We start from the raw sequence: 27,146 nt of genomic DNA, 5'->3' as shown, positions 1-27,146 counted from the left end.
GCGAGGAAAAATACGCAGTTGTAGCATAAGTTAGGTTGGAAAGTACCTGTGGAGGTATCTGAGCTGATCTGCCTCCAGTGAAATCTATTTTCTGCATTGTTTCTCTGAGTATGCACAGTGAAGTGGGTGCTCTGCCAGCCTGAAAGAGTCACCTGGTCCCTGTCCCATTGCATGTGACCCAAACAGGAGGGGAAAACTGCAGCTGAGTGGGCAAGATGACAGCGAGTCACTCTGCTCACTGCGGCGTATTGATTCCACAGCGGTTTTTATTTAAATACCGTATCATTATTATTTATGTATGAAAACCACTCTTAGCTCAGGATTAGTGCCAGTTCTCAAATGTTCATGCTATACTGGTATTGCTCCGTGTGCTGTCTTGTGTTTCTAGAAAATCACTACATTTAAAAGAGATTAGAACCAGCAATGAGAAACAGCCACTTGCTAATTGCTAAGTGGTAGGTGGGTTGGAAAGTGGGGTGCTTGGCTTTGGGTGGGCAAAAAAGGGTGTCTGTGAGTCACAAGCTGGTTTTAGAGGGAGGTCAGTGGCTTTTGATACTGCAGTTACTTAGCTGGTTAGTCTGGATTCAGATCTCATTAAGATTTAATTCATGCCTTGTTCTTAAGGAATCTTGATCTCGCAGTAGTCTCAGCAAAAATCTTAATGGGAAGCTACTCAAACTTGTGGCTGCAGTCTCTGTACGTGGCTTGAGGCCCTGTGTCCCTGAGAAATGTTCCATGTCCTCCGAATTCAGGTCCTGAATGACCAGAGTGTGGGCACAAGCTGTGACCCCTGAGCCCTCAGGAGACACTTTGGGAATTCATCCCACATGGGGCATGGGGCCCATCAGTCACAGGCTGCAGGAGGACTCTCTGCTCGCCCTGCCAGTGTGGGCTGTGTGAGGGATGAGCCAGATTCCCTCCTGACTCTTCTGTCTCCCTTCTCCCAGGCCTGAGGACAAGCGTGGGACGATGTCGGAGGCACGACACGACAGCACGAGCAGTTTACAGCGCAAGAAGCCGCCATGGTTGAAACTGGACATCCCGGTGCCGGTGCCCTTGCCCGTGCCAGAAGAGCCCCCCCAGCCTGTGCAGGTACAGGGGAGGGAGGAGTCTGTGGAGGGAAAGGCAGCTTGTGATGGCCAGTCATGAGGCCACATGAGAAGGGGCAGAGCCTTTGAGTAAATTTATGATCAGTAATTAACTCCCCTTGAAGGGGATGTGGGAGGGATGAGGGTGGGTGGCTGATGTGCTCAGATCAGTGGAGGTGACTGTTTGCATGTGGGCATTGTGAAAAGGGTCTTGGCTGGGATATGAGACTGAGATATTTAAACAAGCATTTCTTAAGGAGGCTGGAGGAGTGAAGGTCTCCCAGACAAACATGAGGGCCTGGAAGTGCTGGAACTTGTGCTGAAATGAGCAGGGAATGAATCTGACTTATGAATAGCCAAGATAATGACAGACTTTCATCAGTAACAGCAAAGAACAGTTATTGGCAACACAAAGCTGTTACCAGCATGATGAACATAAGAGAACCATGTGGGATGAGAAATACATAACACTGAGGAGTGCTGAAGCAGAGATGAGGTGATAGGTTAATAGGAGCTGTGCAAACCATGAGAGTAAAACATCCTTATTTGTGCTGGGAATAGGAAGAATATCAGGAATACCTGCTGCAAGGTATTAAAAACTGCTCTAGGGGTGAGACCTGGGAATGAATGCTGGCTGCTTGTGTCACCTTATTGGAAGAACGGAGACTTTATACACTGAAGGCAGAGCCAGAGGGTTCTTGCTGCCCAGCTCTTTGGGTGGGTGCAGGGCCTGGGTTCAGTCACTTATGTGAAAAAAAGTTTAGTCATCAGAGAAATGGAGTCTTACCAGCTTCCCTGGAAGGGGCTGAGAACAAGCTTGTCATAAGAGAGAACTTCTATTGCACTTGGAAAAGCAAGAACTGTCCTCTTCACAATTCCGTGATCCAAGGACTCAAATGCTCTTCAGTTACGTGACAGATCCTGACAGATAAATCTTGGTTCTGGTTTTCCCTGGGAAGGAAAGAGCTTGGGGTCGGTCTATAGGGATTAGAAATGGAATTCAGGGTTTTACCAGTGCAGGTTGAAACCTTTTGAATCAATTATTTAAGGCTTTGAGGGATGTTCCCTTATCTGAAATCTCTAAAGCCAGCTGGGCACCTGGAGAGAGACTCTGTACTTCTGATGGAAGCTGATGGAGGTGATGTTCTCTGGGGGTCTCGTGTGCACAGCCTAGGCTGTCAGGATAAGCATGCATTGTGTGCTCCTTTGGCTTACAATCTAAGTATCTGTGTGTTGTTTTCACATAAAACATAACAAAATTGTTAATATAAGTGGAAATCATTAGCTTTCCGGGCTTGAGAGGTAGAAGTAGTCTTGAGGCAGAGACAGTGTCTGACCAGAGGATCGATCAGAACTTCACTTGCCAGAGGGACAGTCTGCTCAGCCTGCCCTGTACAAATGGGAGATGGTGTCTCTGCTGAGCTGATCAAAATGCAATCCAGAGCAGCCCTGGGGAGGCAGTTGTATGAACTGAGAACGGCCTGGTGAGTTGTGTCGTATTTTCTAGGTGACATGTAGCCAAGACATGCCAGGAGCTTTCAAACCTGAGGGTGCCTGGGTGATTAGGCTATGAACAAAGCCTTTCCCAACTTGCTTAGCCTGCACCAGGCAGCAACTACAGGCCCACCCACAGCTCTCACAGGCTTTTAGTGTGGATCCAGTCACTTAAGAAGCAAATCCCACCAACTCTTGACCTTGTGGAGTGGTCTAGGAGTGTGTGATCTGGGTAGACAGCAGCCAGGAGGATATGTTGCAGAGCTCCTGCAGCACATGTTGAATTGCTAACTGTTTCACAGCCTCACTCTGAGGACACTGACTCCCTCCTGCTTCCCTCGGCAGCCGACGCGGCGCCAGGCGTTCCTGCGGAGCGTGAGCATGCCGGCCGACAGCAGCCGCGTGCTGTCCCTGCCCCACGACCCTGCCAGGAGACCGGTGCTACAACGACAGACCTCAATCACCCAGACCATCAAGAGGTGAGACACACAGCTCACGGAGCCGGCTGCAGTGCTGCCATCAGTGCCATCCTGGATTTGTGGATTTCGAATTCTCTGCTTGTCTGTCGCAGCAGGATTAGGTTGACTCTGTGTTATCTGTTGTGAGGTTGTGGAAGGGTGGGTGCAGATTGGTCCCCAATATGGCCCAGTGGTGCTATATAGCCTGTCTTTAGTACATGAGAGGACAAGTCCTGGGAGGAAGATGGTGGTGACCATCTGGTTCTTGCTGCTTACAGACAGATTTTGGTGCCCCTGTGCCCCAGAGCAGTGGCTGTTTCTCAGTTACAGGAAGTCTCAGGCCCTGATGTTTTGCTGTGACTGTAGGTGGGGTGTGCTGGGCTTGCTTTGGTGCAATGTTTGAGAGCACATGGTTTCTGGTGGAGGCAGAAGCCCATTGGAGCAGTGCAGAGCTCTCAGCAGCCTGGCTCCTAGCACTGGCTCATTGGCAGGTCCTTGAGATGGCTCTGAGGGGTGGTGGACAGCAGGGAGAGGCTGCTCTGGTGCTGAGCCCCACTCCTACAAAGGGTTGTCATTAGGAGTCTCTTGAGACATGGCCACACAGAGCTGAATGCTCTTTCCCTCACCATGGCAAAGGCTTATCCTAGTTTCCTCAGAGGGAGTGGCTCTCCCAGCTGCTCTCCTGAGATGACTTGCTTCTATCTCTGGCGGTGTGTCAGGCCTGCCTGGATCCCAGGAGCATCCCTGGAGCTCCGTGGGTCAGGGATACCTTCAGCCAGCCAGGCTTCGCCCACTCATGAAGAAGCAGCTTTCCAGCTCTGGGAGATCTCCCACACACTGTTTTCCTTTGCCTCAGATGTTCCCCAGCTGCCTTGGTGGTGGAGCTCTCCTGCATCAGCCCACTCTGATGCTGCATCTTGTGAGGTTGGGAGGGCTGAGCCTGTGAAGCAGCATCTGCTCTTTTCAGGGCTGTGGGCAGCCTCTGGGCCTGGTGAGACTGTCCTTGCACACCTACACTGCCTTTCTCTTGTATTCCTGCACCTGACATGCCCTTTGCCAAGACAATTAGGCAAGAGCACATCAAGGATGAGGGGGTATCCTGGGAGGGTGCTCTGGAGGCCCTGACAAGAAGCTTTGGGTGGGGAGGCAAAGGTTAACCTTCCCCAGAAGTTCTTGCAACAGTGTAGTTTGTGTGAGAGGGGGGTGAGGTTGGGTGCCTGTGAACCACTTTGGTGCTGGTGTGACAAATTTGCTTCAGGAAGGACTTTCCAAAGGGCAGAACTGCAGGAAATGCACATGTGACACAACACTAGCAATAAAAGCATGAAATGAGTGGATCAGAAACAAGGCCAGGGAACTGGAAAGTACCAAGGCCTAAACCCCTGTTTTCCATTTAGCAGAGCTAGGGATGCAGTGGAGCATGCAGACCACGCATCCCTAAACATGTCTTGGGATTTGTTTTGTGAGTCCATGAAGGCTGACTGCCAAGTTTTATGCTTAACACAGCCCTCAGAATGCACAGAATGTGGAACTGCAGCAGGACTCCACACCGTCTTCTCTGGAGGACACAGATCAAGTGTGAACATAAAGTCAAGCCTATGTAGTCCAGAACATGGCATGGCAGTGAAAGCATCCAACACCATTTCCAGCCTCCCAGGGTATCCGAGATGTCCATGCAAGGCAGCAGATGTGCCACAGATAGGCTTGTGCACCAGACAAGATCCTGTTAGGGTCAACCAGAATGGGTCCAGGGCTCTTCCAGTGCCATCAGTAATCTGTCTCTAAGCTGATCATACCTCGGCCTGCTGACACCTCCATGGTTTCACACTCTGGTGTCCACAGCCAGCCATGGAACCTGTAGCTGAGTGTCTGGGCTGAAGAAGGCAGGTCATAGTGGGGGAGCTGAGGGGTGTTGCAGTACTCCTGGTACCTTCAAGAGCAACGGGAGACACACATCAGGAGGTGCAGGTGCACCTAAAGGATTCAGCAGCCTCCTGGGTTCAAAGATGCCATTGTGTGGCTTGAGCTTGGTTGTTTCTCTTAGGTTGTGCTCTCGGCTGGAGGCCACTGTCATGTGCAGTGGGGCACAGCTGCTGCCCATGGGGCTATGGAAGGAGATGCACTGGCTGCTCCCCTCCACAGCCCTGGAGGCTCCTTCCCCTCAGCTCTCTTTTCTTTGCAGCAGACAGGTTCGGTTTCAAAGGAGTCAGACCCTGCCCGCTCGTGGGCACCGGGGGGGCAGGAGCTCCCTGAGAAAGCGGCAGTCCCTGCCCCGATCGTTTTTCAGGTACTGGTAGCACTGAGTGTGAAACCCACCCCTGCATGTGTGTGCCAGGGCTGTTGTGAGCTGCACAGAGTCTGGCTGTTGCTGAGATCACATTGCCTTCCCAGGACTGTCCAGGAGGCCTCCAGACAAGCGGAGTGAGAAAGTTCATGTGTGCCTCTAACAAAAAACAATTGTCACTCCTACTAAATGTGTAGGCAGCTGTCAATAAGTAGCATGGACTAACAAGCTGTCCACCCGCCAGCCTCACTCCCTCATGCCTTTCCTAACAAGCTGTCAACCTCCTGGTGTTCACCATAGCTGGAATATCTCCCCAGGGCAGCCTTAGCCCAGTCTGCCTTTGCTGGCATCAGTGCAGCATATGTTGGCCCCAAAGCCTTCTTGGGGCAGGAAGGGAAGGAGAGGAAGCAGCACCAAACAGACACTGCCATGTTGGTCCAGAGTGGTTCAGAGCTGGTGAATGGCACAGAGCATCCACTCTTTTTAACACCAAGGAGATCAGCCACTCCAGGAGTCAAGGGCGCAATGGCCCATTGACCATCACCCTGACTCTGGAGCTCAGGAAACTTTTAAATCAGACAGACAGTGTGACTTTGTGCATGGCAGGGACTGGACCTAATGCCCAGGAGTCTGTTCCTGTCCTACCATCCTCACTGCTGCCCTTTTCCAGCTGCCACTCTGGCACTGTGGCCACCTGTGGGGCTGCTTGTGTTTGGCCTTGGATTTTCAGGGCTGGTTGGCTCCACATGACGGAAGAGTGACAGCTGACTCTGATGTTGGTTGTTACAATGCCCTGAGGAGTCTGTAGGACATGATGGAGTTCCCTAGCTGAACAGAGCTGTTCAGCATCTTCCCAGGGTGCTCCAGATGCCCTAATCTCCGTAGTGGACTATTTTGGCTACAATCAGGGGGTAGGACAGCTCTTCACCCTGGTTCTGGACCATTAGTGGTCTCTGGCAGTTGCAGAGTGTTTCTCACAGTGCCAACAGCTGTGGTGGTGCTCGTCCTTCCAGACGAGTGGGAGCACAGTTTTGGAGGGCTCTGAGGCTGCTGGTGGTGCAATGGGCCATTCCTCAGCAGGCTCATATGGCCCAAAGGACTCTCAGCCCCTCTCCATTTGAGGACCCAGATATGGGCTTGTCACCTTACTGTTGAAATACTGGTTTACAGCAGTCTGTGGGCAGCCCTCTGAGTTGTCAGGCTGTTCTGTGATGTGTGTTGTGCCAGTGCAACTGGCAACATTTCCTCTGTGCTACGAGCTTGGTGAGTCTGTCAGGGCAGGGGCTGGCCCTGGGCCCTTTGCTCTGGATGGAGATGAAGATTGCTCCAAGGAGATGTGGGTCTGTGGGAGCAGAGAGGTGCCCCAAAACTTGCACGTAGCCCCATCTCTGAGGGCTGGCACGTTGACTTGCTGGTGGCATTTGAGGTCAGGTGAATTCCAGCAATGACCCATGTAGCCTCACACCTGCTCAAGGGTCTATTCTGTATCATTGTGGGAGCAGGGAGGGCTGAGTGGTGGTTGCATATGGAAACTTTTAGCCAGCAAGGCTGTGGGTTTCAAACACACCTTTTGACAAGGTAGCAGGGCTCCTTCACCTCCTGGTTGATGGGGTTTTTGCTTGGTAGGGTGCAAGACCACAGGACTAGTTTCCTATCTCCAGCGCACTGTCTCAGTTCCCCTGTGCAGCCTAATTCTAAATTTATCCCAGCGTTTACTCCAGTGTGTGTTTTAATGCTCACTTTGTGATCTGTGAGGTCTTGCTTCTCAGCAGCTGGAGATCCTGCCCTTGAGCAGGGGGACTGAGGCCAGAGGTTTGCGTTTGGCTTGGAAGGACTTTCAAGTTTCACCACCTGGGCCAGTCAGCTGTAGACTGAGACAGCTTGTCATCTCCTGAGGATGGATTAACCATGGTAGGAAATGCTTGGCAGGGCTGCCACGGTCCCTGTGAGTTTAGGGTACCAGCTGTCCTGCAGGATTTGAAGTAGGCTTTTAGTCTGACTTATCCTGATCCCTCTGCCTTCCTTGGGATTTTGCTTCTGATCCACTGCTCTTCTGTGACAGCAGCCATTTGGCAGCAAAGCTGCCTCGTGGCTGCAGCCTTGTGCTCCTGCTTCTGCAACCATCAGCTTAGAACTGTGTGTGTCTGCCTTTGCAGAGCTGCAGTGAGTTTTGCTGTTCATGCTACCTTTGAGGAGGTTAGAAATCCTGCAGCATGAGATGGAGAAATTAGGGAGATTCTGGGAGTATGGAGGGGAGGCTGGGAGAAGAGAGTGATTTCTGGTGGCTTTTGGGAGAAGTTACAGAGCTGTGGAACAGTACAGTCCCACAATGGGGATCTAGAGCTGGTCTGAAGACGGTAAGTGTTCACAATAGATGGTTTTTAAAGTAAAAAGAAACACCTTTCACCAAGTTATTTTCTGAATTTCTGTGCCATTTATTTTCCTTTATTTTTGGAAAAACTCAGATCAAACTATCCTTTACCCGCAGTGAAGGTTTTTCTTCTGTCTTAAGTGACAGAATGCTGTTGATGGTCGAACATTTCTGGCCAGCATCTGTCACATTGCTAAAACCAGCTGAGGACAAGCTGCAAGATGTTCCTGGGAAAGAGTTCTGTCTTTGAATTGGGGTGGGCTGGAATTGACCACCAGGATTTTGTCGTTTCATGTGCATAGTCCAAGCAAACATCATGCTTCTTAGCACTTGTCTGCCGGCATCTTTCAGGGGCACAGCGGACTGGTTTGGGGTGAGCAAAGACAGCGACGCTACTCAGAAATGGCAGAGGAAGAGCCTCCGCCACTGCAGCCTGCGCTATGGGAAGCTCAAGCCTCAGGTCATCCGGGAGATGGACTTGCCCAGTCAGGACAATATTTCTCTGACAAGCACAGAGACCCCTCCTCCGCTCTATGTAGGACCCTGCCAGCTGGGCATGCAGAAGGTGAGTAACCTGGGACAGAGGCAAGGCCATCGCCAAGTTCCCTGCTCGGTGTCTGCACCATGTTGGCAGGTGTGACCTGTCTGTGGGCTGAGCTCTGCCTGCACATGTCTGGGCTCCATGCTCAGACACTTCTCACGTCTCAGGTGCAGTTTGGCAGCTCTGTCTGCAGCAGCCTCTCGTTGGCTGAGATCCCTCAGCTGTTCTGGTGATGGGCTTGGAGCCGTGTTTGTCATGCTGTGACTGTGGTGATTAGGGGTGTGCAGCATGTCCAGGAGCTCTCAGCTCAGGCTTTCTGCTGCATTCTCCTCTGTACAACAGAATTCTGTTGTACACAGAGTAACCAGCATGTTGGACTCATATGTACAGGTAGCAGGCCTTGGGGCAAGAGTTACTTGGGACACGTTCCTTGCCCCAAGCAGAATGCAGGCTGTGGCACAGCTACTGTCCCCATAGAAGCCTGGTTATGTTTTAGGACTTTGAGAAGAGTGTCTTGCATCAGTGGTGCTACAGCTCTGCCCATGGGTCCTCAGAAATGATTTTGAGTGCCTGCAAAGGGCACCTGGGTTTGGTGCTACCTTCTGCTTGTTACCTTCAAGTGTGACCCCAGGGAGCAGGGCTCAGTCGAGCACATCCAGTGACCAGCACTAACCACAATATCCAGCTCTTCCCATTGCTCCACTCGGCGACTGTAACTGGTGTGGTTTATGACTGCCCTTTAGTGAGCACCATTGGGCAAGTAGGAAAACAATTCCTTCCAAAGCAGGTCAGACTGTGACCTGCAGCCTGGTGGCATCACTAAAGCAGAGGAGAGTGTAGTGCATTTTTCAATCACGCTTCACCATGTTGTGCTTTTTCCTGTTTTTTCACCAATTGAGGTGTCTTGCACTTAGTCTTTGGTCACAGGAGACTCAAAAATATTGTTGAGCTCTATGTGGGCTACAGTAAATGAGAATGTGGTGTCAGTAGGTGTGAGCCCATCAAGCTTCCTGTTGACTGTGCAACTGTGGATTAAAAAGCTCGTAAAACCTTGGGATAAAGCATAGAGGTCTTATGGAAACCACAGCTGTGATGATGTAAGGACAGAGGCAAGGTTTGTAGCTGAAGGCAATATTTTCATTACGTTGATTTGTATGTTTGGAATAAGTGAGAGCTTTGGCCTGAGGAGTCCCAAGGAAGGGCTTGCAGCTCCTGGAAGTTTGCCTGCTTTATCCAGCTGTTAAAGTTAATTAATGGAAGCAGATGTAAATATACAGTTAAGTTTCAACAGGATAACAGGATACTGCTTAAGTCCTGGGCTGTCCAGTATCAGGAAGGAAGCTAACTGAAGAAAGAACATTTCTGTTTTCAGGGATTTCTCAAACTCCTGTTTAGACAGGACATTCTCTAACTGTTGAGCTCATTGGCATGGGAGAGTATAAAACCAAGAGCTTAGGGGGCTGGAGGAGGTTTGGAGTCTTATGTCAAATACTGGAACAGACTGGTTAACAACAGTCAATACTAATAAAAGACAGAAAAAACCCAATAGGCAATTCTGTATCTCTCTACTGTAGAATTGCTTGTTGGTCCATCTGGGCTGGTTCTCAGTCAATCCCAGGAGCCAGGCCACTGTCCTGCTCTCAAGAGGAGGGCGGAGGGCTTGGTAGGGATGGCTTTGGGGCTGTTTGGACTGACGGGCTGCTTCCCTCGGCAGATCATAGACCCCCTGGCCCGCGGGCGAGCGTTCCGGATGGCCGAGGACACGGATGGCTGCAGCATGCCCCACACGCCCATCACACCAGGGGCCACATCCCTGTGCTCCTTCACCAGCTCCCGCTCGGGCTTCAACCGCCTCCCGCGGCGCCGCAAGCGCGAGTCTGTGGCCAAAATGAGCTTCCGGGCGGCCGCCGCACTGGTGAAGGTACTGACCAAGGGAGGGCAGCGACCAGCGTGGAGGCTCTGCCCTGGGAGAAGGGTGGCAGGGAAGGAGCTGCTGAGCAGAGAGGATGGGGACAGCCATAGTGGAGGGGAGGAGATGTCTTTCAGCCATGTGTACAGGAGGAGGGATTGGCGAGAAGCAGGAATGGTGGTTCAGTTTTGGTACAGGACTTGCTTTCTCTATGTTGCCCTGGGGACTTCAAATCCCACAGTCAGCAGCCTCAGAGCATTCCAGCAGGCCTAGTTCTGCCTGTCTGGACCTTTGGGTGGTCCACATATACCTGCTAAGCAGTCATGGAAGAGCAGAAATACCTGAGGCTCTTGCTATACAAGTCTCATCCTGCCTTGTGCCTGCTTTCCTGGGCTCAGTGACTTTTTTGCTGTGTCAAGTACAAGCCATCACTGGGATTTTGTCAGACACATTGTACAATAGGTGGTAGAGGAGCACATAGCAAGCCTAGAGATGGGCACTGTGGGTTGAGAAGTGGGGTGACAGCTGTGTGTCTCATCAGGAAGATGTCACACATCCAGTCTGCTGTGCTCCATCCACAAGCATGGAGCAGCTCAGCACTTGGACTCCCTGTGCAGTGACTGGGGTGGGTTTGTGACCTGGGGTTTGGGTTTGTGGCAGTGCCTCCATGCCCCTTTCCCTGCTGCAGGGCCGCTCTGTGAAGGACAGCACCCTGAGGAGGGCCCAGCGGCGCAGCTTCACCCCTGCCAGCTTCCTGGAGGAGGACACGGTGGATTTCCCAGATGAGCTCGACACTTCTTTCTTCGCTCGGGTGAGGGGCAGGTCTGGCCTGGTGCTGGCTCAGAGGCAGGGCAGGACTGTGTGCTGCAGAGCAGCACTGCTTTCTGCCAGGGTTGGGGTCTCAAATGCGATGTTGGCTTCTTCTGATGGGACTTCTGTCTCTCTGCCCAGGAAGGAGTCCTTCATGAGGAGCTCTCTACTTACCCGGATGAAGTGTTCGAGTCGCCATCAGAAGCTGCAATCAAAGATGCTGAGGTGAAACCTCCAGATCAGACAGACCTCACAGGAGGTGCCTTGGACAAAAATGAACTTGAAAGAAGCCACTTACTGCTGTGAGTATCTTGCTGGAAGTTGCCAAAGCCTAACATGGGGTGGCCAACCCATTTGAAGTGAGACCTCCTGCAGGGAGGAAGGCAGGATCTGAGTGCTGTGGGTGCAGAGCTCAGAGCAGTGCAGTGATGGGTTTTCTTTAAATCCAGCTGAAGACCTCTTGCCCCGGCTACCTGTGCATGTGAAAGGTGACTCTGAGGCCACCTCTGCAGTCACTCCAGCAACCTCCAGTCTCCCACTAATGTGTTTCAGAGATTGTATCGTGCCTTGAGGAAGCAAAAGACAGTTTAAATCAGCTGTGAGGATGCTGAGGGCCCAGCCTTTGGCTATGGAGAGCATGGCAAAGTGAGAAAGCTGTTGCCATTACGACAGTCACCAGTAACTGTTGTCTTGCTCCAAGGAGCGGTGTGAAGCATTGCAGAGTGTCGAGCTGGGCTGCATTCCTCACTTGAAATGAGAGAAAGGTGTGGCACTGATGCTGAGAGCCCTACAAATATGTGGGTGGTGCCTAGATTTTTTCCACCTGAGTAACTGGTACTGAGTAATTGCTCTGTGTTGCTTCCGAGTCAGCTCCTGTGTAGCTGGCAGCTCACCCGAGCTGAGAGCTCTGCTGGGTGTGAACATGGAGCAGACAGGGAGGTCCTTGTTGTGGTTCTGCTGCTCTCAGCCCATCTTGCTGTGTTGGCACTTTCCCTTTAAGTGTTTCCAAGAACTTGACTCAGTTTAACATTAGGAGAAGCAGCAAACGGTGGGAGTTTGTTGTCACTCCTCCGAGATGGTTTCAGTCTTCTTGGCTCCCTTTGAATCTCCTTAAATAGTTTTATTTATTGAGGAATATACATTTCTTTCACACTTCAGAGAGCTATTATCAGAGTCACAGTTGGGTGTCCTTCCATGTGGTGAGTGTTTGTTTGGGCATGGGGAGATTTCCAGCACCGGAAATACCAGGAAACAGCATGTCCGTCACACAGAAACCACTTGACTTCTTGGGCAAGAGCAGGCTGCAGAGGAGTCTGCACCTTCTGCTGAAGCAGGACTTCCCAAGGGGAAGCTGGGATATTAAAATGCATCTTCTGCAAGGTGCAATATGAAAAGAGCTGAAGTTTCCAGCAGTGTTTTGGCCACAGAGGTTCAGAATCTCCTATATCCTGTTGCTTGCCCATACTTCAGAGCTGTCTTAATCTCTCCAAATACTTCGGTCATCCTTCAGAAGACAGTTTGTTGGCTGTTTTCTCTCACCATTTCTCACAAGCACTGTCTTTGTGCAGAGTGGGTCATTTAGGAAGCCAAAGGAGGTATGCTGGGCTCTAGAGCACATCAGGGACATGCCTACCACAGTGCCAGGCAGTGAGAAGGGTGAAATGGGAGCTAGTTGGGTTTTGTTGGTCAAGTTCTGAGTTCCAGCTACAAAGCTGACTTCCACATGGCTGTTTAAGAGCAAGGAAATACAAAATTATCTGAATATGATGGAGACTTATAAAGCAGGACAGTAACCTGTCTTGAAATAACCTGGTTCATCCGATCTGTTTTGATAAAAAAGCCTTCTTCTAGCTTGGGATACTTGGGATTTTTATTGTGTTGTTAAAACCTGTATTTTTATTCTGAAAAATGCACACAGTGGTATAAATAAAGGGGGTAATGGAAGAGAGATTGTGAGAGGTAGCTGGCACAGCTTGCAGCATGTGACAGTGCCACTTTCTTGGTCTGGGAAGCTGCTTGGATTCTCCCCTGTCCATTTTGGTAAGCATGGCATTTGACTTGCCAGTCCTATCACATCAGTGTTTTAAAGGTGGGGATTTCCACTGCTGGGCTAAACTCCACTTTCCATTTCATAGCAGAGGGCTGAGTAAGAGGATTGAAGTAGAAGAGGAAATAGATGTTCCTGAGGCTGCAGAGGTGCCTGTTGAGCCTCCCTGTTTCAGCCTGTTGCTGAACTTGAAAGGCTCAAGCGCTCCTCAGTGGTGGGGTTTAGTTTGGCACAGCTGCCTCGTGCCACTTTCTGCGTGTTTTCTGTTCTTTCTGCCACTTTTTGTGCTTTCATCTGTTGGCTCTGTGGAGCCCTTTGAAATGCAGCTTCCACTTCAGGGCACCTTGTCTGCCATCATCTGCTGCCCAGCCTGGCTGGGGTGGCACAGCCAGAGGCTCTGCTGCCACCAAAGACCAGTGAAGGGCTGGTCCCCACTGCTGCCCTGGTTTGCTTTCAGCCCCCTGGAGCGAGGCTGGAGGAAGCAGAAGGACGGAGGCCTGGCGCAGCCCAAGGTGCGCTTGCGGCAGGAGGTGGTGAGCGTGAGCCCCCAGAAGCGAGGCCAGCGCATCGCCGTGCCCGTCAGGAAGCTCTTTGCCAAGGAGAAGAGGCCCTACGGGCTGGGCATGGTGGGCAAGCTGACCAACAGGACCTACCGCAAGCGCATCGACAGCTACGTCAAACGGCAGATCGAGGACATGGATGACCACAGGTGAGAGCTGCACTCACCGAGGGCTCCCAGCACAGCTGCTGAGGGAGGGGTTGCTGTTGGCCCTTGGGCACTGCCTCAGGGTGGTTGGGTGCTGCTGGGATCCCCAGCCTGTATCCCTGGAATAGAGAGCTGACTGCAGCCAACAGACACGTGTTTGTCTCACTGGGAGCTCATCCAGCTCCCCACAATGATTTGTGTGTCTGTATCTCACCTACCTGGAGGGATTGGAGGTCTCTGCCTCACCACCACTGGCCTGTGGTGAACAGCAATGCTCAGCTATACCTGACTCTGATCATTCCCCTAGAGTCATTATTTAGACACACAACACAGTTTGGCATCAGGCTTCTGTGTTTTTATGGATGTTTCCTTGGGAAAGGGTGGTTGTCCAGTGTAATGGGGGAGTCAGAGTAAACAGGGTCTGTCTGCCAGCAGGTCACTGCCTCCAGTCCTGTGGATCCCTAGGTGATCCTGGCCATCTACCCCAGATTTTGGCAAGGTTTCTGGGGGAAAACAGCAGCTTTTCCCCTCTGTTCTGTGAGCAGATGTAATATACCTGTGTCTCTGCCTCTGATCCTTTCCCCTTCCCTCCATCCAGGCCTTTCTTCACTTACTGGGTCACCTTTGTGCATTCACTCATCACCATCCTTGCTGTGTGCATCTATGGCATCGCCCCTGTGGGGTTCTCACAACACGAAACTGTTGATTCAGTAAGTGAATCCCCCTGCCATGCCTGCAGTGTGATTGAGTTTCAGCCCTCAGCTGCTGGCTCTTGTGTCACAGTCTGCAGCATTTTGGCTCCTTGCCTTCTTGGCTGGGTGCCAGGTGTCCAGCCCTGGGGGCTACCTGGAGGGTCTCTGTGAGCCCCTACAGCACCGTCTCTCCCTCCTGCAGCCACGTTGCTCCTGACATGAGATTATATTTGACACAAAGCACCGTGGCTGTACTGGCAGCACTTCCAAACAGTTTCTTCCCCTCCTGGTGGAGACCAGAAGGCTGATCATGGCAGGGAAATACTTCAAACCTGAGCAAAGTTTTTGCAACAGTTGCAGGATTTTGCTTCTGCCAGGAGCAAAACCGACCTGTTTGACTCTGGGAGCCGATCTTGAAGGTGTTGGTAGCCTTCCCACATATTGTTAAAGGTCTCTGGGACACAGGTATCTCTACGGCCATGTCCCTGCTCCATGCAGGAGGTGCCCTGGGGAGCTTCTCACCTACGTGTCTGACAGCTTTCAGACCACTGCCACCAGCACCTGGGCCTGTGCTGCTGCCTGGGCTTCTCAGCTGTGTGAAGCTTTGTGCAGGCTCAGGCCACTCCCAAGGCTCCAGGCCCTGGGATTTCTTGGAAGTTGAAGTAGCCAGAGAGAGATATTTTAAATGAGATCTTAAGATGAAGGTGCCCACATTGTGACGGGGGTTTACCTGTGATCCTGGAAAAGACCAGTTTGAGAGAGCTGTGGGCCCTGTTATTGGCTGTGAGGGTTTCTGTTCATCCTGAGGGCTGTTTTCAGCAGCTCCTGCTGCTTTCCTTGCTGACACTGGGGCTGGAGCTCATGGGACTCTCGTTTTCTCTCCTTGTAGGTCTTGCGAAACAGAGGGGTTTATGAAAATGTCAAGTACGTTCAGCAGGAAAACTTCTGGATCGGCCCCAGCTCAGTGAGTGCCGTTGGTGGGACTGTTGGTGGGTGGATGGGGGACTCTGCTGCAGCTGTGCCACCCCATGGACCAGAGCCCTCTGCTGCTTGGAGCTCAGGGATCCCCAGTCATTGTCAGGGAGCAGCAGCACTCCCAGTCCCAGGCACCTTGCAGAATGGGGTGCCTGGAGTCCGGGATGGACCTTTGCACTCCTGCTTTGCACCCTGTTCCTACAAAGACAAGTATGGGCTTAGAAAGCATGTTGGAGTTGTCTGGTGTGTGATAGCTTTCCTGATGTCATTCCCCCTGGGAAAGACAAAGATAAAGAGGGAATGTCTCAAAGTTTTGTTTCCCAGCCATAGTGCTGGCCTTTCTGGGGCCATTGGCACAGAAATCCCTGAGTGTTTGTTCTGGACCTGTCTCTAGAGCAAATATGGAGAATGTGCATAGTGTGTGTTGTGCTTCATAATGCAGGACCATCCCTGGTCCCTTGAGTCCACATAGGGGTACCCCTGGCAGTTCCCCCAGACTGCTGTGCCCCAGGCAATCACTGCCTGCCCCTTGGCTGAGCTGAGTGTTTCCATCTCTGGCAGGAGGCCCTGATCCACCTGGGGGCCAAGTTTTCCCCATGCATGAGGCAGGACCAGCAGGTGCACAGCTTCATCAGCGCCAAGCGGGAGAAGGAGAAGCACTCGGCGTGCTGTGTGCGCAACGACAAGTCCGGCTGTGTGCAGACCTCGGAGGAGGAGTGCTCAGTGAGTGCCACAGCCCTTTTCCCGCCATCCCTGCAGCCTCAGGGCCACTTCTGCTGATGCTTCCCCCCGGGCTTCATGGTGACACCTCTCCTCTCTCCTGCAGTCCACGCTGGCCGTGTGGGTGAAGTGGCCCCACCATCCCAGCACACCGATGCTGGCAGGAAACAAGAGACAGTTTGGCTCTGTTTGTCATCAGGACCCCAGGTAGGTCCTGCCTGGCCCAGCTGCCATCCTGGGGGGACAGAGCTGCTGTAGAGAAAGAGTCACAGGCCAGTGAATTGCTGGATGAGGCAGCAGCTGCTTTGGAAGGGTTTGGGGCAGTGATGTCCCTGCACTGCAGGCTCCTGAGGCACAGTGTGGTATTTCTGCTCACCCCTGGTCTCCACCATCGTGGGCTGAACAATGGGCTGTTGGGAGCTGTGGGTGCCTTCCTCATCCCTGTCCCCCTCCTCACCTGTGTCCTGCACAAGTCCCTCCTCGGGGTGCAGCAGTCATGATTCCAGCACACCTCTGTCCAGGAGCCCAGGCAGCTGCTGGGTGCCATGGCACAGTCCCTGTGGGCTGATGCAGAGCTCAAAACAGCTGAATTCCCCGCTTTGGGGTGTGTCCACCTGGAAAGGATACAGTTTGTTGCTCGGCATCTCTGTGCTCTCTGCCTTTGTGATCTCTGCACACTTGAAGGAGGCTGTGTCTTTGACCAGTATGGCCTTAGCTGATCTGGTGTAGTGTGTCAGTGTCACCCCCCAGGGACACAGGGGAGCTGTGGGATGGCAGCCTGGGCACAGAGGCTGTGGGAATCCTTGCTGGTGCTGGGGAGAGGCGTTTCTCAGACCGATGTGTGCTTTGTTGCTGCAGGGTGTGTGAGCAGCCAGCCTCGATGGAGCCCCACGAGTGGCCAGATGACATCACCAAGTGGCCGGTGAGCATGGCCAGAGGCACAGGGCCTGCACTGGCAGCTGGAATGTGGCATTTGCATCCCACTGTGCAGAGCCACAGCCGTGCTGGTGGGAGGGCAGGGCTTCTGGTGCAGCTTCTGCTGCTTGTCACAAACACCAGCTCAGGGCAGACATGCTCTACCCAGCCAAGGCTTAAAGCCCTCCAACAACAAAAGTTTCCCTGTGCCAGCTAAAGCCCTGGGTCTTGCCAGGGCAACAGGGAGATGGAAACCAGCTCAGCCTCAGGCTGGAGAGGAGGTGTCAACTGATGCTCGGGCAGATGGAGTATCAGGCACCATCCTGCTGTCAGAGGGAGCTGTGTCTGGGATCTGGCTTCTTCCCAAGGGGCTGTTTTGACTTTCCCCAGGCAGAACGCAAAGCTGTGGCTGTCTGACTGCAGCCTGTTGTTGTTTTCCAGATCTGCACAAAAAACAGTGCTGGGAATTACACCAACCATCTCCACATGGACTGTGTGATTACAGGCCGGCCCTGCTGCATTGGGACCAAGGGAAGGTAGTGAGTTTACCTGTATGGAGGGGCTGGGTGTTGGGGTGAGACATGGGGCCTTTTCAGGTGGTAGACACAGCCATTTGTCCTCCTTGTCCTTTCCACACACAGCCCAGAGCCCTGCTGGGGAGTTGGGCAGACAGCCATGACAAGTCTCCCAGAGAGAGCAGGACTCTTTGGCACAGCAGGGTATCTCACTCAACTGGTCCTGCATATTGGAGGCATTTAGATACCAGTTTGGAGGGATTAAATAATTCTGCTGGGGTATCTTGCACTTTTCCTTAGGAATGGCCAGCTTGGTCCTGACAGGCTCCATTGTCCCCAACCTGCAGTCCCTGGGCACTCAGAGGAGATGCCAGGAAATTACCTGCTCTGGGTTTATAAAAGAGGAAGATGCTGATTTTCCTCATGTTGCTCCTGAGCTTGAGTAGTAACTCAGTGCTTGGGCCTGGCTTTCCCTGCTGGCGAGAAAAATGAGTGCTGCCCCAAGGAGTTTCTCTGTCCCTGAAAGTCATGACCAGGACACTTGATGTAGCCCCTGCTTTCCACACTGCCAGCTGCAGAGGCACGAGCCTCCCCCAGTCTGAGACACAGCTTCCCCAGGCTCTAGTGGCTCTTCTCAGCTGTAAACAGCAGCTTTAGGACCTGCCTTGGATCCCTGGCATGCAGGTCTTTGGAAGCTTTCCTCGGGGAGAAGCTGGAGGGGTGTGTGGAGAGTGGCACTGGGCTCAAATGGGAAGGCACTTGTGCCTTTACTGAGACTCTAGAGCACATCATGAGCAGCTGAAGGCATCAGTTCTCATGGATGGCATGAGAAAGGAGAGTGGGTGGCCTGGGAGGGCACAGGAATGATCGATTGTGCCTTCCACGTGCAACTTGTGCCTCCTGCAGGTGTGAAATAACCTCCCGGGAGTATTGTGAATTTATGCGGGGCTATTTCCATGAGGAGGCGACGCTCTGCTCTCAGGTGAGTGTGCAGCTGGGGGGTTGTATGGCTGCTCTTCTCCCTCCAGGTCCCCTCAGAAGCTTGGCAGGATCTGGGGTGACAGTGCTGCAGAGTAGGAGGGAGTCCTGTGTCCTGTCCCACCCTGAGCCTGGGGGGAGCTGCTGATCCTAACTGGAGTGGCAGAGCTGGCTGCACCTGGCCCCCTTTGGAGGCCAGTTTGGGACTTGGGCTGGCAGCTGTGAAAGCCCAGCACAGGACCACTGTGAAAGCTGTAGCAGAAGGATCCACAGTCCTGCTCTGTGGCTGAGCAGATGCTTCAGCTCTGGGTGCTGGGGTGAAGAATGAGAGCTTAAAGCTGCCACAGGGAATGGATGGGGTCATGTGTAAATTAGTGTTGGCAACAAGGGTTGGGACTTGGTTCAGCAGGGAAGTGGGAGGAGAGCCCCTCTTCCAGAGCTATCTGCTGTCTCCCCTGGGAAAGAAGGCCCCTCTCAACACCCACTTCTGCCCTAGGTGCACTGCATGGATGATGTCTGTGGGCTCCTCCCTTTCCTAAATCCAGAAGTCCCTGACCAGTTCTACCGCCTCTGGCTCTCACTTTTCCTCCATGCTGGGTAAGCAGAGGTACAAAACTTCCACTGTCTGGGTGGGGGAACCCTCATCCCTGGGACTGCTGTGAGGGTTGTTGTGGCTGTCCCTTCCTGGGAGACATGGGTGCTGAGCTGGGCTCCCTGCCAAGGTTTGCCATCCTGTGTTTGTTGGGAGGGATCAACAGCATGGGCAAGGCCAGATCAGGAAAACTCAGCAAGGCTGGGGACAGAACAGGGGTGACTTCAGTGGCTGCTGCTTCAGCTCCTGTCCTCTGCACTTGGCAGGATCCTGCACTGTCTGGTTTCAGTCTGTTTCCAAATGACGATCCTGCGGGACCTAGAGAAGCTGGCAGGATGGCACCGCATCTCTATCATCTACCTTCTCAGTGGCATCACTGGGAACCTTGCCAGTGCAATATTTCTACCCTACAGAGCAGAGGTGGGTCTCCTGCAGCCCAAGTCCTGGTAACTTGCCCTGAACACAACCCTTCTCTACATGCCTGTGCCTCTGGGGCCGAGGCAGACCTGCCAGAGCTGGGCTCACCACACAGCCTTGGCACTTGCAGCTCGAAGATGGCACCACACAATCATTGAACTGCTGAGCAGTATCCTGCTGAGCCCAGGGTACCATGGGCTTCCCAAGTGACTGGCCCAGGCTGGCTGCAGGAAAAAGGCTGCTTCTCGTAACAAATGGGGGATTGTCCAACCATGGGGTGAGAGAGGCCTCAGGCAGGCTGGGAATCAAGTGCTGTAGCCGGTGCCAGAGACCCTCCACATGAGAGGGGCAAAGAGCAGAGCTCACCTTGCCCACAGCAGACTGCATGACAGCAACTGCAGGACTACCTTCTAGCTCCTTCCATCAGGAAAACTACGTGGTGGGTGGGGGGAGCCAGGAGATTGCTTTCAAGGGCTTCTCCCCTCTGGCAACTTGAACCAGATCTGCCCTCTTTAAATATAAAGTCTATTCTGGCCTCACACCAAGATCCTAAATCCAACCAGACCCCTTTACTCCTGGCAGCCCATTATATGGATGAAGTTGCAGGTTGTGGAGTCTCCCAAGAAGGGCTGAACAAGGAGTTAAGTAACAAGTAACTAATGCCTGGAGCTGGCATGAGCGTGACATTATCTGTAATGCTCTTCTTCTGCAGGTTGGCCCTGCAGGATCCCAGTTTGGAATTCTGGCCTGTCTCTTTGTGGAGCTCTTCCAGAGTTGGCAAATCCTGGCACGTCCATGGAGGGCTTTCTTCAAGCTGCTGGCTGTGGTGCTCTTTCTTTTTGCCTTTGGCCTCCTGCCTTGGATCGATAACTTCGCTCACATTTCAGGATTTATCAGTGGTTTCTTCCTCTCCTTTGCCTTCCTACCCTACATTAGCTTTGGGAAGTTTGATTTATATAGGAAACGATGCCAAATTATAGTTTTCCAGCTCATCTTCATCGCACTCTTCTCAGGACTGGTGATTCTGTTCTATTTCTACCCCATCAAGTGCGAGTGGTGCGAGTTCCTCACTTGTATACCCTTCACAGACAAGTTCTGCGAGAAATACGACCTGGATGCACAGCTCCACTGACAGCAAAGACTGGCTTCTCGAGCAGGCCCTGGAGATGGCCTGTCTTTGCATTTGCTGTGCCAGTTCCATGGGGACAAAGCCTCTAATCCAGTGACACTTCTAACCCTGCCCGTGGTTAATTTAAACTGTCTCCCTAGCACTTGGCAGGCATGGTTTGCCTTATCTCAGAAGACTCTGAAAAACAGAACGTTTGTGCCTTGTTCAATTGTATTGAACCTTTTCTGCTGCCATTATTTTTATTACACTAGTTTCAATACTACATTTTTAACCAGAGTTGTTTACTACTGCTAAGGTGGTGATTAAACGGTGAGGTAGCGTTTTAGCTACTGTGAATTGTTCTGAGCAGTCTGTGCCTCCCTTTGTTACTTAATCTCACTTCTGCTGTTTCATGAATCCTGTTGAGCACCCAAACCAGCCACATGCAGATCTGCAGCTAGAAATAAGGGCCTGAAAAGCCTCAGAAAAGTAGATCTCTTTAATCCCTGGAATCCACATTACAGCTCAGAGGCAATTGCTGCAACCAATGACTGTAAAAAAACATGACAATGTCCTGTCAATGGAGTTTGTTCCTCTTTGAAGTGTTACAACCTTTTCCTCCAGGAACGTGCTGAATCCAGTCTGGTTTTGGTAGGGCTGGATTCTCTGCTCTCTCTGTTAAAGAAAGAAAATATTTGTCAGTGACAGAAATTACTGCATGCTGGGCTCTTCTCACCACACTGCCATGGTGGTCTGGGAGGGATCAGCCAGTGCCAGAGGTGACTGCTGGTCACAGGCACCCTGGAGCAGGTGGCTGCTGGTAGGACACACATTTTATTACACTGGGTCTTGCAAATATGGCAGTGGTTGAAAGAAGAATAAAAGGTACCTGTGGTCAAAAAGGAACAGTTTCTAAACCAGCTATCTGGAGCAGCAAAACAACACCACAAGGCTTTGGACAAGCTGCTCTTACCCTTGTTCTTCAGGCACTGTGACTGTTTTAAGAGACATAATTTAAAACTTACTAAGCCTGAGAGTCTTGGCCACATCTCATGTTTGTGAGTACAACTTTCTCAAAATAGCAGTATTAATACCAGAATTATGTCTGCATGAGTTACAAACCCAGCCACATGCCTGACAATGATTTCCAGACACTGAAGAAGCCTAACAGAAAGCAAGGTCCTAGAAGCAAGCACAGCAGCAAAGGAACAGTGTGTTTAATGAGTCTCGAGACAATATAGAAGCAGATTCAGAGTCTAAACATCGAGTTAGAGACACACTGTGGCCAGCACTAAGATATCCCTGCAGCTGCTCCCACTGTGTGTTAGCTGAATTACCATTTCCTGCCCTGAGAGGAGCACAAACAACACTACCGAGATGGAAACAGGCCCCAGCCTTGTGCAGACATTCAGAAATAATCTGAGTCTGAACACCATGGCCTGGGGAAGATGAAGAACTGGGAACTCTTATGGACATTCAGTACTTACTGCCAGGTTACTTCCGAAGCTTCTTTATGAAGCTGACCTCATCCCGGTTCCTGATGCCATACCTGAACAGAGTGATGCTGTTATATGCCAGTGTCCCAGAAAACAACCTTTGAAACCCTATAGCCTCATCTTTCCCAGGGGTAGATGGACTCTACAATCATGTGCTGTGTTCTACTAGAGGACACATAAAAATTCTCGTTTTCTATGTGGGCCATGCTGCTAGTAATGAAGGGTCTGCTCATCTGCCTTTAACTGCAACAACCCCTTAAATGCAACATCTGTCACTTGGCTCAGTTTTCCAAGGACAGTTTTGGTTATGGTTGTCTTGCTAAATTTTTAATATTTCAGACCACCTTTTCTCACTGGTCTGCAGTAGGCTGGCAGATCCAGACTGCTGGCAAGTGCCTCATCCTTCCTCGCCTCAAAAACGGGCAGGGAAACATGGGAGTCACCTGTCAGTGTGGTTATCAGATTGTCTTTGAGAGGTGGCTGTGCAGCTCCAAAGATCAACATATCCTTGGTTTGCTCTTTGCTTGGCATTCTTCATAAAATAGAATGTTACAGGGTTGGAATGGACCTTAAAGACCATCCAGTCCCAACCGCTGCCATGGACAAGACACCTCCCACTAGACCAGGCTGCACAAGGCCTTATCTAACCTGACTTTGACCAATACCATGGTTGGGGCATCCACAACCTCCCTGGGCAACCTGTTCCAGTTCCTGTTCCCTGCTCCTTCCTATTCTACATCAGCATCTCTGCTGAGCTAACTGTGGCTATTCTGCAGGAGTTTGGGATGGATGGCCAAGAGCTCTGTGTCCCAATGCCTTGGGGTGGTCTGAACTGGCTGGACCCAGCACAGGATGGTGGTGGCTGAGGAATCCCCAAATGCCATCCTGGTCCCGTAGAGTCTCTCAGCCTGGCTATCCCCCTTCTGTGAGCAGTGCTGTCCCATCTTCGAGCCAATTTCCAGTGCAGAACCCACCTGAGCCTGGGCACAACCTCCCACGTCAGCCCTGCCTGTGGAGATGCTGGGTGGGCTCCTCTCAGCCCCCCAGCACTGACTCGGTTACTCACTCTCTCAGCTTCTTCCTGTCATCCGCCAGCTTCTCTCCAGCGAAGGTTAAGTGGTACGTCCTCCATATGTACTTCCTGGGGGACAAACACTCAGGGGGAGCCGCAGGAGAGGGCCTGGGGTGGGATGCACCCCGAGCCCCCCGCCCGGTCCCGCTCACCAGCTGAGGTGCTGCACCCCGCCCTGCCGGGCCTGCCGCAGCTGCATGTGCCGCCGCAGTGCCTTCTTCAGCTCCAGCACCGAGGCGTTCTGCACCACCACCACGGCTGCGGGGCGGGGAGAGCCGGCTCAGAGCCCGCGCCGCCCGGGCCCGCTCGCCCGCCCCGCCCCGGCCCCGCACGCACGCACGGTCTCGCCGTCCGCCTTGCACACCCGCACCGTCATGGCCTGCCCGTACTCCAGGGCCACCTGCGAGCCGATCTCCTCCGCCGTCACCTGCGAGCGGCCGAGAGGAGCGTGAGCCCAGCCCCGCCGGCCCCGACCCCGCCCGGCCCCGCCGCCCCGGGCCCACCTGCGGCGGGAGGTCGCAGAGCAGCGGGTCCTGCACCAGCCGCGCCAGCGCCGCCTGGAACAGCTCCAGCACCTCGGCGTGCGCCAGCTCCTCGGGCGGCTCCTCCGCCGGCTCCTCGGCCGCCATCGCCGGAAGGGGCGGGCGGCGCGGCGGAACCGGCGATGCTGCTCTTCTGCCCGGCCTGCGGGAACGTGCTGGTGGCCGAGGAGGGGCCGCGCTGCCACCGCTTCGCCTGCACCACCTGTCCCTACGTGCGCAACGTGACGCGGAAGGTACTGGGGCGCGGGGGGCGCGGGGGCGGCCCGGCTTGCGGGGCTCGCTGACCGGTGCCCGCTGACCGGGCCCGGCTCCCGCTTCCACAGGTGACCAGCAGGAAGTACCCGCGGCTGAAGGAGGTGGACGATGTGCTGGGCGGCGCGGCGGCCTGGGAGAACGTGGACTCCACGGCAGGTAGGGCCGGGCCGAGGGGCCGGCGGGGCTGGGCTGGGCTCGGCTGTGCCCCGCCGGCCCCTCACGGCGTGTCCCCCCGCAGAGCCGTGCCCCAAGTGCGAGCACCCCCGCGCCTACTTCATGCAGATCCAGACGCGCTCGGCCGACGAGCCCATGACCACCTTCTACAAGTGCTGCAACCCGCAGTGCGGGCACCGCTGGCGGGACTGAGGTCCGGGCTGCGGGCAGTCCTGCTCCGGCAATAAACGCGGCTCTGCGGCAAGGAAGCGGCTGCTGCGTGCTTGTTTGGGGCCTGGCAGGGACAGGGAGAGGGAGAGGGAAAGGGCTCCAGCACGGTGCTGTGCCTGGGCTGGGGATGCACACCGTGCAGGGTTCTGCTGAAGCACAAGTAGTAAACTCACACCCTGCACACCGAGAAACCGGTGTTGGAAATAGAGCTGAGGGTAACCGAGCTGAAGGACAGTGAGGAAAGCCCAGCCCTGAGGCAGCTGCTGTGCCACGGCACAGAAGACAAAGCGGTGCTGAAGTGGTACCACTGTAGCCTTACAGGGAGCCAAACATGAAAAAGGAGCCTGTGCTGTGACCTGTGAAAACCCTGTCCATTAAAGCAGGAACTACAAACTATACACTGCAACCAATTACTGGTAAAAAGAGAATACACTTTAAGTAGAATCACCTATTATTTGTGTCTTAACATCAAGCTTTATTCTCAATTTAAATACATTCAGAAGTAAAAAGGATAAATAACTTAATAAAAACATGACAGAGCAGAAATTGGAACATTTACTCTGCATGAACACTCGCTCCCACAGGCTGAGCCAGTTGGAGTCAGCTTTACCTTTTTATACAGGGATGATGTGCACCCATTTATTCCAGTTCATGTCGCAGGGGAACACTCTCCCCAGCCTGAGAGTACAGTCTATCGTGGGCTCGTAGTAGATGGTTGGGGTTTCACTCAGTTTGGGATTCTCCACTTGTTCTTCCACAACTGGCTGAGAAAAGAGTGACACTGGGGATGGCTTTTTCATGTAGAATCGTCTGATGCAACCAAGAGTTTCCAGACCCTGCAAGAAATTCACATATTTTAATTTGGGCAGTTGCAGTGAAATAAAATGCTGTGAATGCTGCTCTGTCTACAGTGTTCTCATAAATGCTGGAAAATTTACACCAAAAGTGGCTTCACCTGAGCCCCTGAGGGACCCATGGTTACAGCACAAAGGTAAAAAGGATAAATAACTTAATAAAAACATGCAGGCTCACATAGCTGGATAGATCTTGTTACTTTCAAGCACAGTGATTGATACATGGTTACTGACACAGAACGTGTTCAGCAATAGAATTTAGGACCAGCTACAAAAAATCTAAGGCTGCTCCAGATGTAAATTGCAGACTCCTGTGCCAGTTTTTGTTAATGGTTAATAGATATATGACAAGCTCTGTCTGTGGTTTCAAAACCAGTTCTTAGTGAATTTATTGGTAGAGACATTAGATTGAAGGTCTCCAGTCTGTAAAATGTAGAGGTAATTAATTGCTTGATTTTGTGGGTTTGAATTCACCTTGCCCAGGAATCCATACTGGAACACCCAGAACACTCACAACTCGCACTGTCACCAAAGTGTACAAGCCCTGCTGAAGAGGTGGCACATGAACACTGCACAACTGATTTCCACTTAGCAGGGAAGTCATGCTTTGGGGAGCCTTGCAGGATTACTGCTGTGTTTAAGATTTTGAATTCTTACTGGAAAAAAGTAGTATAAATAGGGTTCCATTTCCAAAGTAGCAGTGGTGGCAATCAAAGTTCAATGTGTGGGAACAAAATTATGAGAAACTTTTGTTGCCATGTTTTGTTTGACAATTAAGGACTTTTAGGCAGGTGTGTCAGGACAGAAGGTCTGATTTACACATTGTCTAGCACAGACACATTTCAGTTTAATTCTTAAAGCAGATTACCATCTAGAAGGAAAAAAATTAAGAATACTTGGATTATCTGTGGTGCATGGGGGCTGGAATTGGAGGATCTTCAAGGTTCCTTTCCTTCCAACCCAAATTATTCCATGATCCTGTGATTAACACTGCATAAAACAGTCAACCTAGTGCTTCATGGTGACAAGCCCCCACTCTTCAGTAACCACCTAGAATTTCACCTCCCTGTCCACCCATTTCAGAAGGAACCTCAAATTGTATAATCAATAACAAGGACGGGTAAATCAGGCTTCCCTCCTTCCTCGCTGTGAGCAGTGACTTGCTCTGGCTTTGGTTAATTTACACCAAGGGGAGAAGGCTGGGTTTTTCCCCCCATTGTCTTGGGCAGTGTCCCAGCTGGCTGGTGTGTCCCCGAGGCAGCCCTGTACCTGTAGGATCTCCAGCACAGCCACAGGCTGCAGGACACCACTGTAGTGCTGCAGCAGCCCTGCCTGCGTCACTCCTGGCTTTGTCATGATGTGGTAGAGCACAGCCTCCATCATCCCCTTGCACACTGCCTTGTTCAGCTTCCCATCCACGATCCTCCACGGCCTCCCAACGAAGCACACGTTCTCACAGGCCCTGCAAAGACAATTGAAGGTCAGCTCTGTCAGGATTTCTAGCTCCATTTCTCATCAGCATGATTTCTGTGTATTAGAGGTTCTCACTACATCCTCTGTAACCCAGCTGTAAATCCTGTGCCTGCTCTGAGCAGGGGCTGCTGCTGATCTACCAAATGTGCATTTTTCTCCAGGGATTCACCCCTTTTAGCACCATTACACACCCAGCAGCTGCCTTGGGTCTCCATTAGCAGGGAAGCTTTGTTTGGCATTAACGTTAGTATCCTCCGAAAGTTATCCAAGACTTGCAACATGAAGCAACAGTGCTCTGATAGGAAGCAAATTCCTCATTTTTAGTATTTTGGTGTCCAAAAGACAGACCCTACATGGAAATTCACATTTCTCATATTGCAGTTTCTCCAGCCCTTTACTGGATACCTGGAAGCTGGCACTGGACTGATTTGTGAAGTAAAATCAGTTTTG

General features: G+C 52.3%; 4 protein-coding genes across 16 annotated transcripts in view; 2 read left to right on the top strand and 2 right to left on the bottom strand.

Moving 5' to 3' along the window:
• The window catches only part of RHBDF1 (rhomboid 5 homolog 1), a 35,837-nt gene extending 14,855 nt beyond the window's left edge, over positions 1-20,982 (top strand). For 4 of the 10 annotated variants that reach the window (XM_085074949.1, XM_085074951.1, XM_085074950.1 and 1 more), the window contains exons 2-19: positions 948-1,092; positions 2,925-3,061; positions 5,223-5,327; positions 8,047-8,260; positions 9,951-10,157; positions 10,834-10,956; positions 11,097-11,257; positions 13,460-13,711; positions 14,307-14,418; positions 15,290-15,364; positions 15,937-16,098; positions 16,202-16,302; positions 16,954-17,017; positions 17,452-17,546; positions 18,432-18,507; positions 19,000-19,100; positions 19,362-19,515; positions 20,225-20,982. In XM_085074949.1, coding sequence (XP_084931075.1) covers positions 948-1,092; positions 2,925-3,061; positions 5,223-5,327; positions 8,047-8,260; positions 9,951-10,157; positions 10,834-10,956; positions 11,097-11,257; positions 13,460-13,711; positions 14,307-14,418; positions 15,290-15,364; positions 15,937-16,098; positions 16,202-16,302; positions 16,954-17,017; positions 17,452-17,546; positions 18,432-18,507; positions 19,000-19,100; positions 19,362-19,515; positions 20,225-20,644 — 2,704 coding nt within the window. In that variant the 3' untranslated portion in view covers positions 20,645-20,982. Of the gene's footprint in view, positions 1-947; positions 1,093-2,924; positions 3,062-5,222; positions 5,328-8,046; positions 8,261-9,950; positions 10,158-10,833; positions 10,957-11,096; positions 11,258-13,459; positions 13,712-14,306; positions 14,419-15,289; positions 15,365-15,936; positions 16,099-16,201; positions 16,303-16,953; positions 17,018-17,451; positions 17,547-18,431; positions 18,508-18,999; positions 19,101-19,361; positions 19,516-20,224 lie in introns of those variants that run through there. The other 6 variants (XM_085074953.1, XM_085074954.1, XM_085074947.1 and 3 more) reach the window with 5 other exon arrangements.
• Positions 18,945-23,825, bottom strand: SNRNP25 (small nuclear ribonucleoprotein U11/U12 subunit 25). 2 transcript variants are annotated; one of them, XM_085074958.1, is made up of 6 exons: positions 23,692-23,825; positions 23,525-23,615; positions 23,341-23,446; positions 23,183-23,257; positions 22,111-22,169; positions 18,945-18,958 (listed from the first exon to the last, which is right to left on the bottom strand). In XM_085074958.1, exons 1-5 carry the CDS (start codon positions 23,815-23,817, stop codon positions 22,115-22,117), a joined length of 453 nt encoding a protein of 150 aa, XP_084931084.1. In that variant the 5' UTR covers positions 23,818-23,825; the 3' UTR covers positions 18,945-18,958; positions 22,111-22,114. The 2 variants fall into 2 exon arrangements, with proteins under 2 accessions (XP_084931084.1, XP_084931083.1); XM_085074957.1 differs by lacking the exon at positions 18,945-18,958 and adding an exon at positions 21,101-21,295 and having other exon boundaries at positions 22,108-22,169.
• Positions 23,826-23,830: 5 nt separating this feature from the next.
• On the top strand, positions 23,831-24,403 carry POLR3K (RNA polymerase III subunit K). The gene is made up of 3 exons (XM_085074955.1): positions 23,831-23,963; positions 24,054-24,141; positions 24,224-24,403. Exons 1-3 carry the CDS (start codon positions 23,853-23,855, stop codon positions 24,349-24,351), a joined length of 327 nt encoding a protein of 108 aa, XP_084931081.1. The 5' UTR covers positions 23,831-23,852; the 3' UTR covers positions 24,352-24,403.
• A 417-nt stretch (positions 24,404-24,820) lies between these two features.
• The window catches only part of GTF3C1 (general transcription factor IIIC subunit 1), a 37,434-nt gene continuing 35,108 nt past the window's right edge, over positions 24,821-27,146 (bottom strand). For all 3 annotated transcript variants that reach the window (XM_085074930.1, XM_085074931.1, XM_085074932.1), the window contains 2 exons: positions 26,493-26,685; positions 24,821-25,205 (listed from right to left, as the gene is read on the bottom strand). In XM_085074930.1, coding sequence (XP_084931056.1) covers positions 24,984-25,205; positions 26,493-26,685 — 415 coding nt within the window. In that variant the 3' untranslated portion in view covers positions 24,821-24,983. The remainder of the gene's footprint in view (positions 25,206-26,492; positions 26,686-27,146) is intronic.

The sequence above is a fragment of the Lichenostomus cassidix genome, chromosome 14 (assembly GCF_008360975.1).
Source record: "Lichenostomus cassidix isolate B80296 chromosome 14, HeHo_3.0, whole genome shotgun sequence".
Classification (NCBI taxonomy): Eukaryota; Metazoa; Chordata; class Aves; order Passeriformes; family Meliphagidae; genus Lichenostomus; species Lichenostomus cassidix.
The sequence above is the reverse complement of the archived record's forward strand: the minus strand, read 5'-3'. Positions and strand labels throughout refer to the sequence as shown.

Coding starts and splice junctions, on each gene's coding strand:
- POLR3K (XM_085074955.1), top strand. CDS start 23,853: ATGCTGCTCTTCTGCCCGGCCTGCGGGAACGTGCTGGTGGCCGAGGAG. Junction 23,964..24,053: donor TGCGCAACGTGACGCGGAAG/GTACTGGGGCGC, acceptor CCGCTTCCACAG/GTGACCAGCAGGAAGTACCC. Junction 24,142..24,223: donor GAACGTGGACTCCACGGCAG/GTAGGGCCGGGC, acceptor GTCCCCCCGCAG/AGCCGTGCCCCAAGTGCGAG.
- SNRNP25 (XM_085074958.1), bottom strand. CDS start 23,817: ATGGCGGCCGAGGAGCCGGCGGAGGAGCCGCCCGAGGAGCTGGCGCAC. Junction 23,616..23,691: donor TCTGCGACCTCCCGCCGCAG/GTGGGCCCGGGG, acceptor GGCCGCTCGCAG/GTGACGGCGGAGGAGATCGG. Junction 23,447..23,524: donor GGCGGACGGCGAGACCGTGC/GTGCGTGCGGGG, acceptor CCCGCCCCGCAG/CCGTGGTGGTGGTGCAGAAC.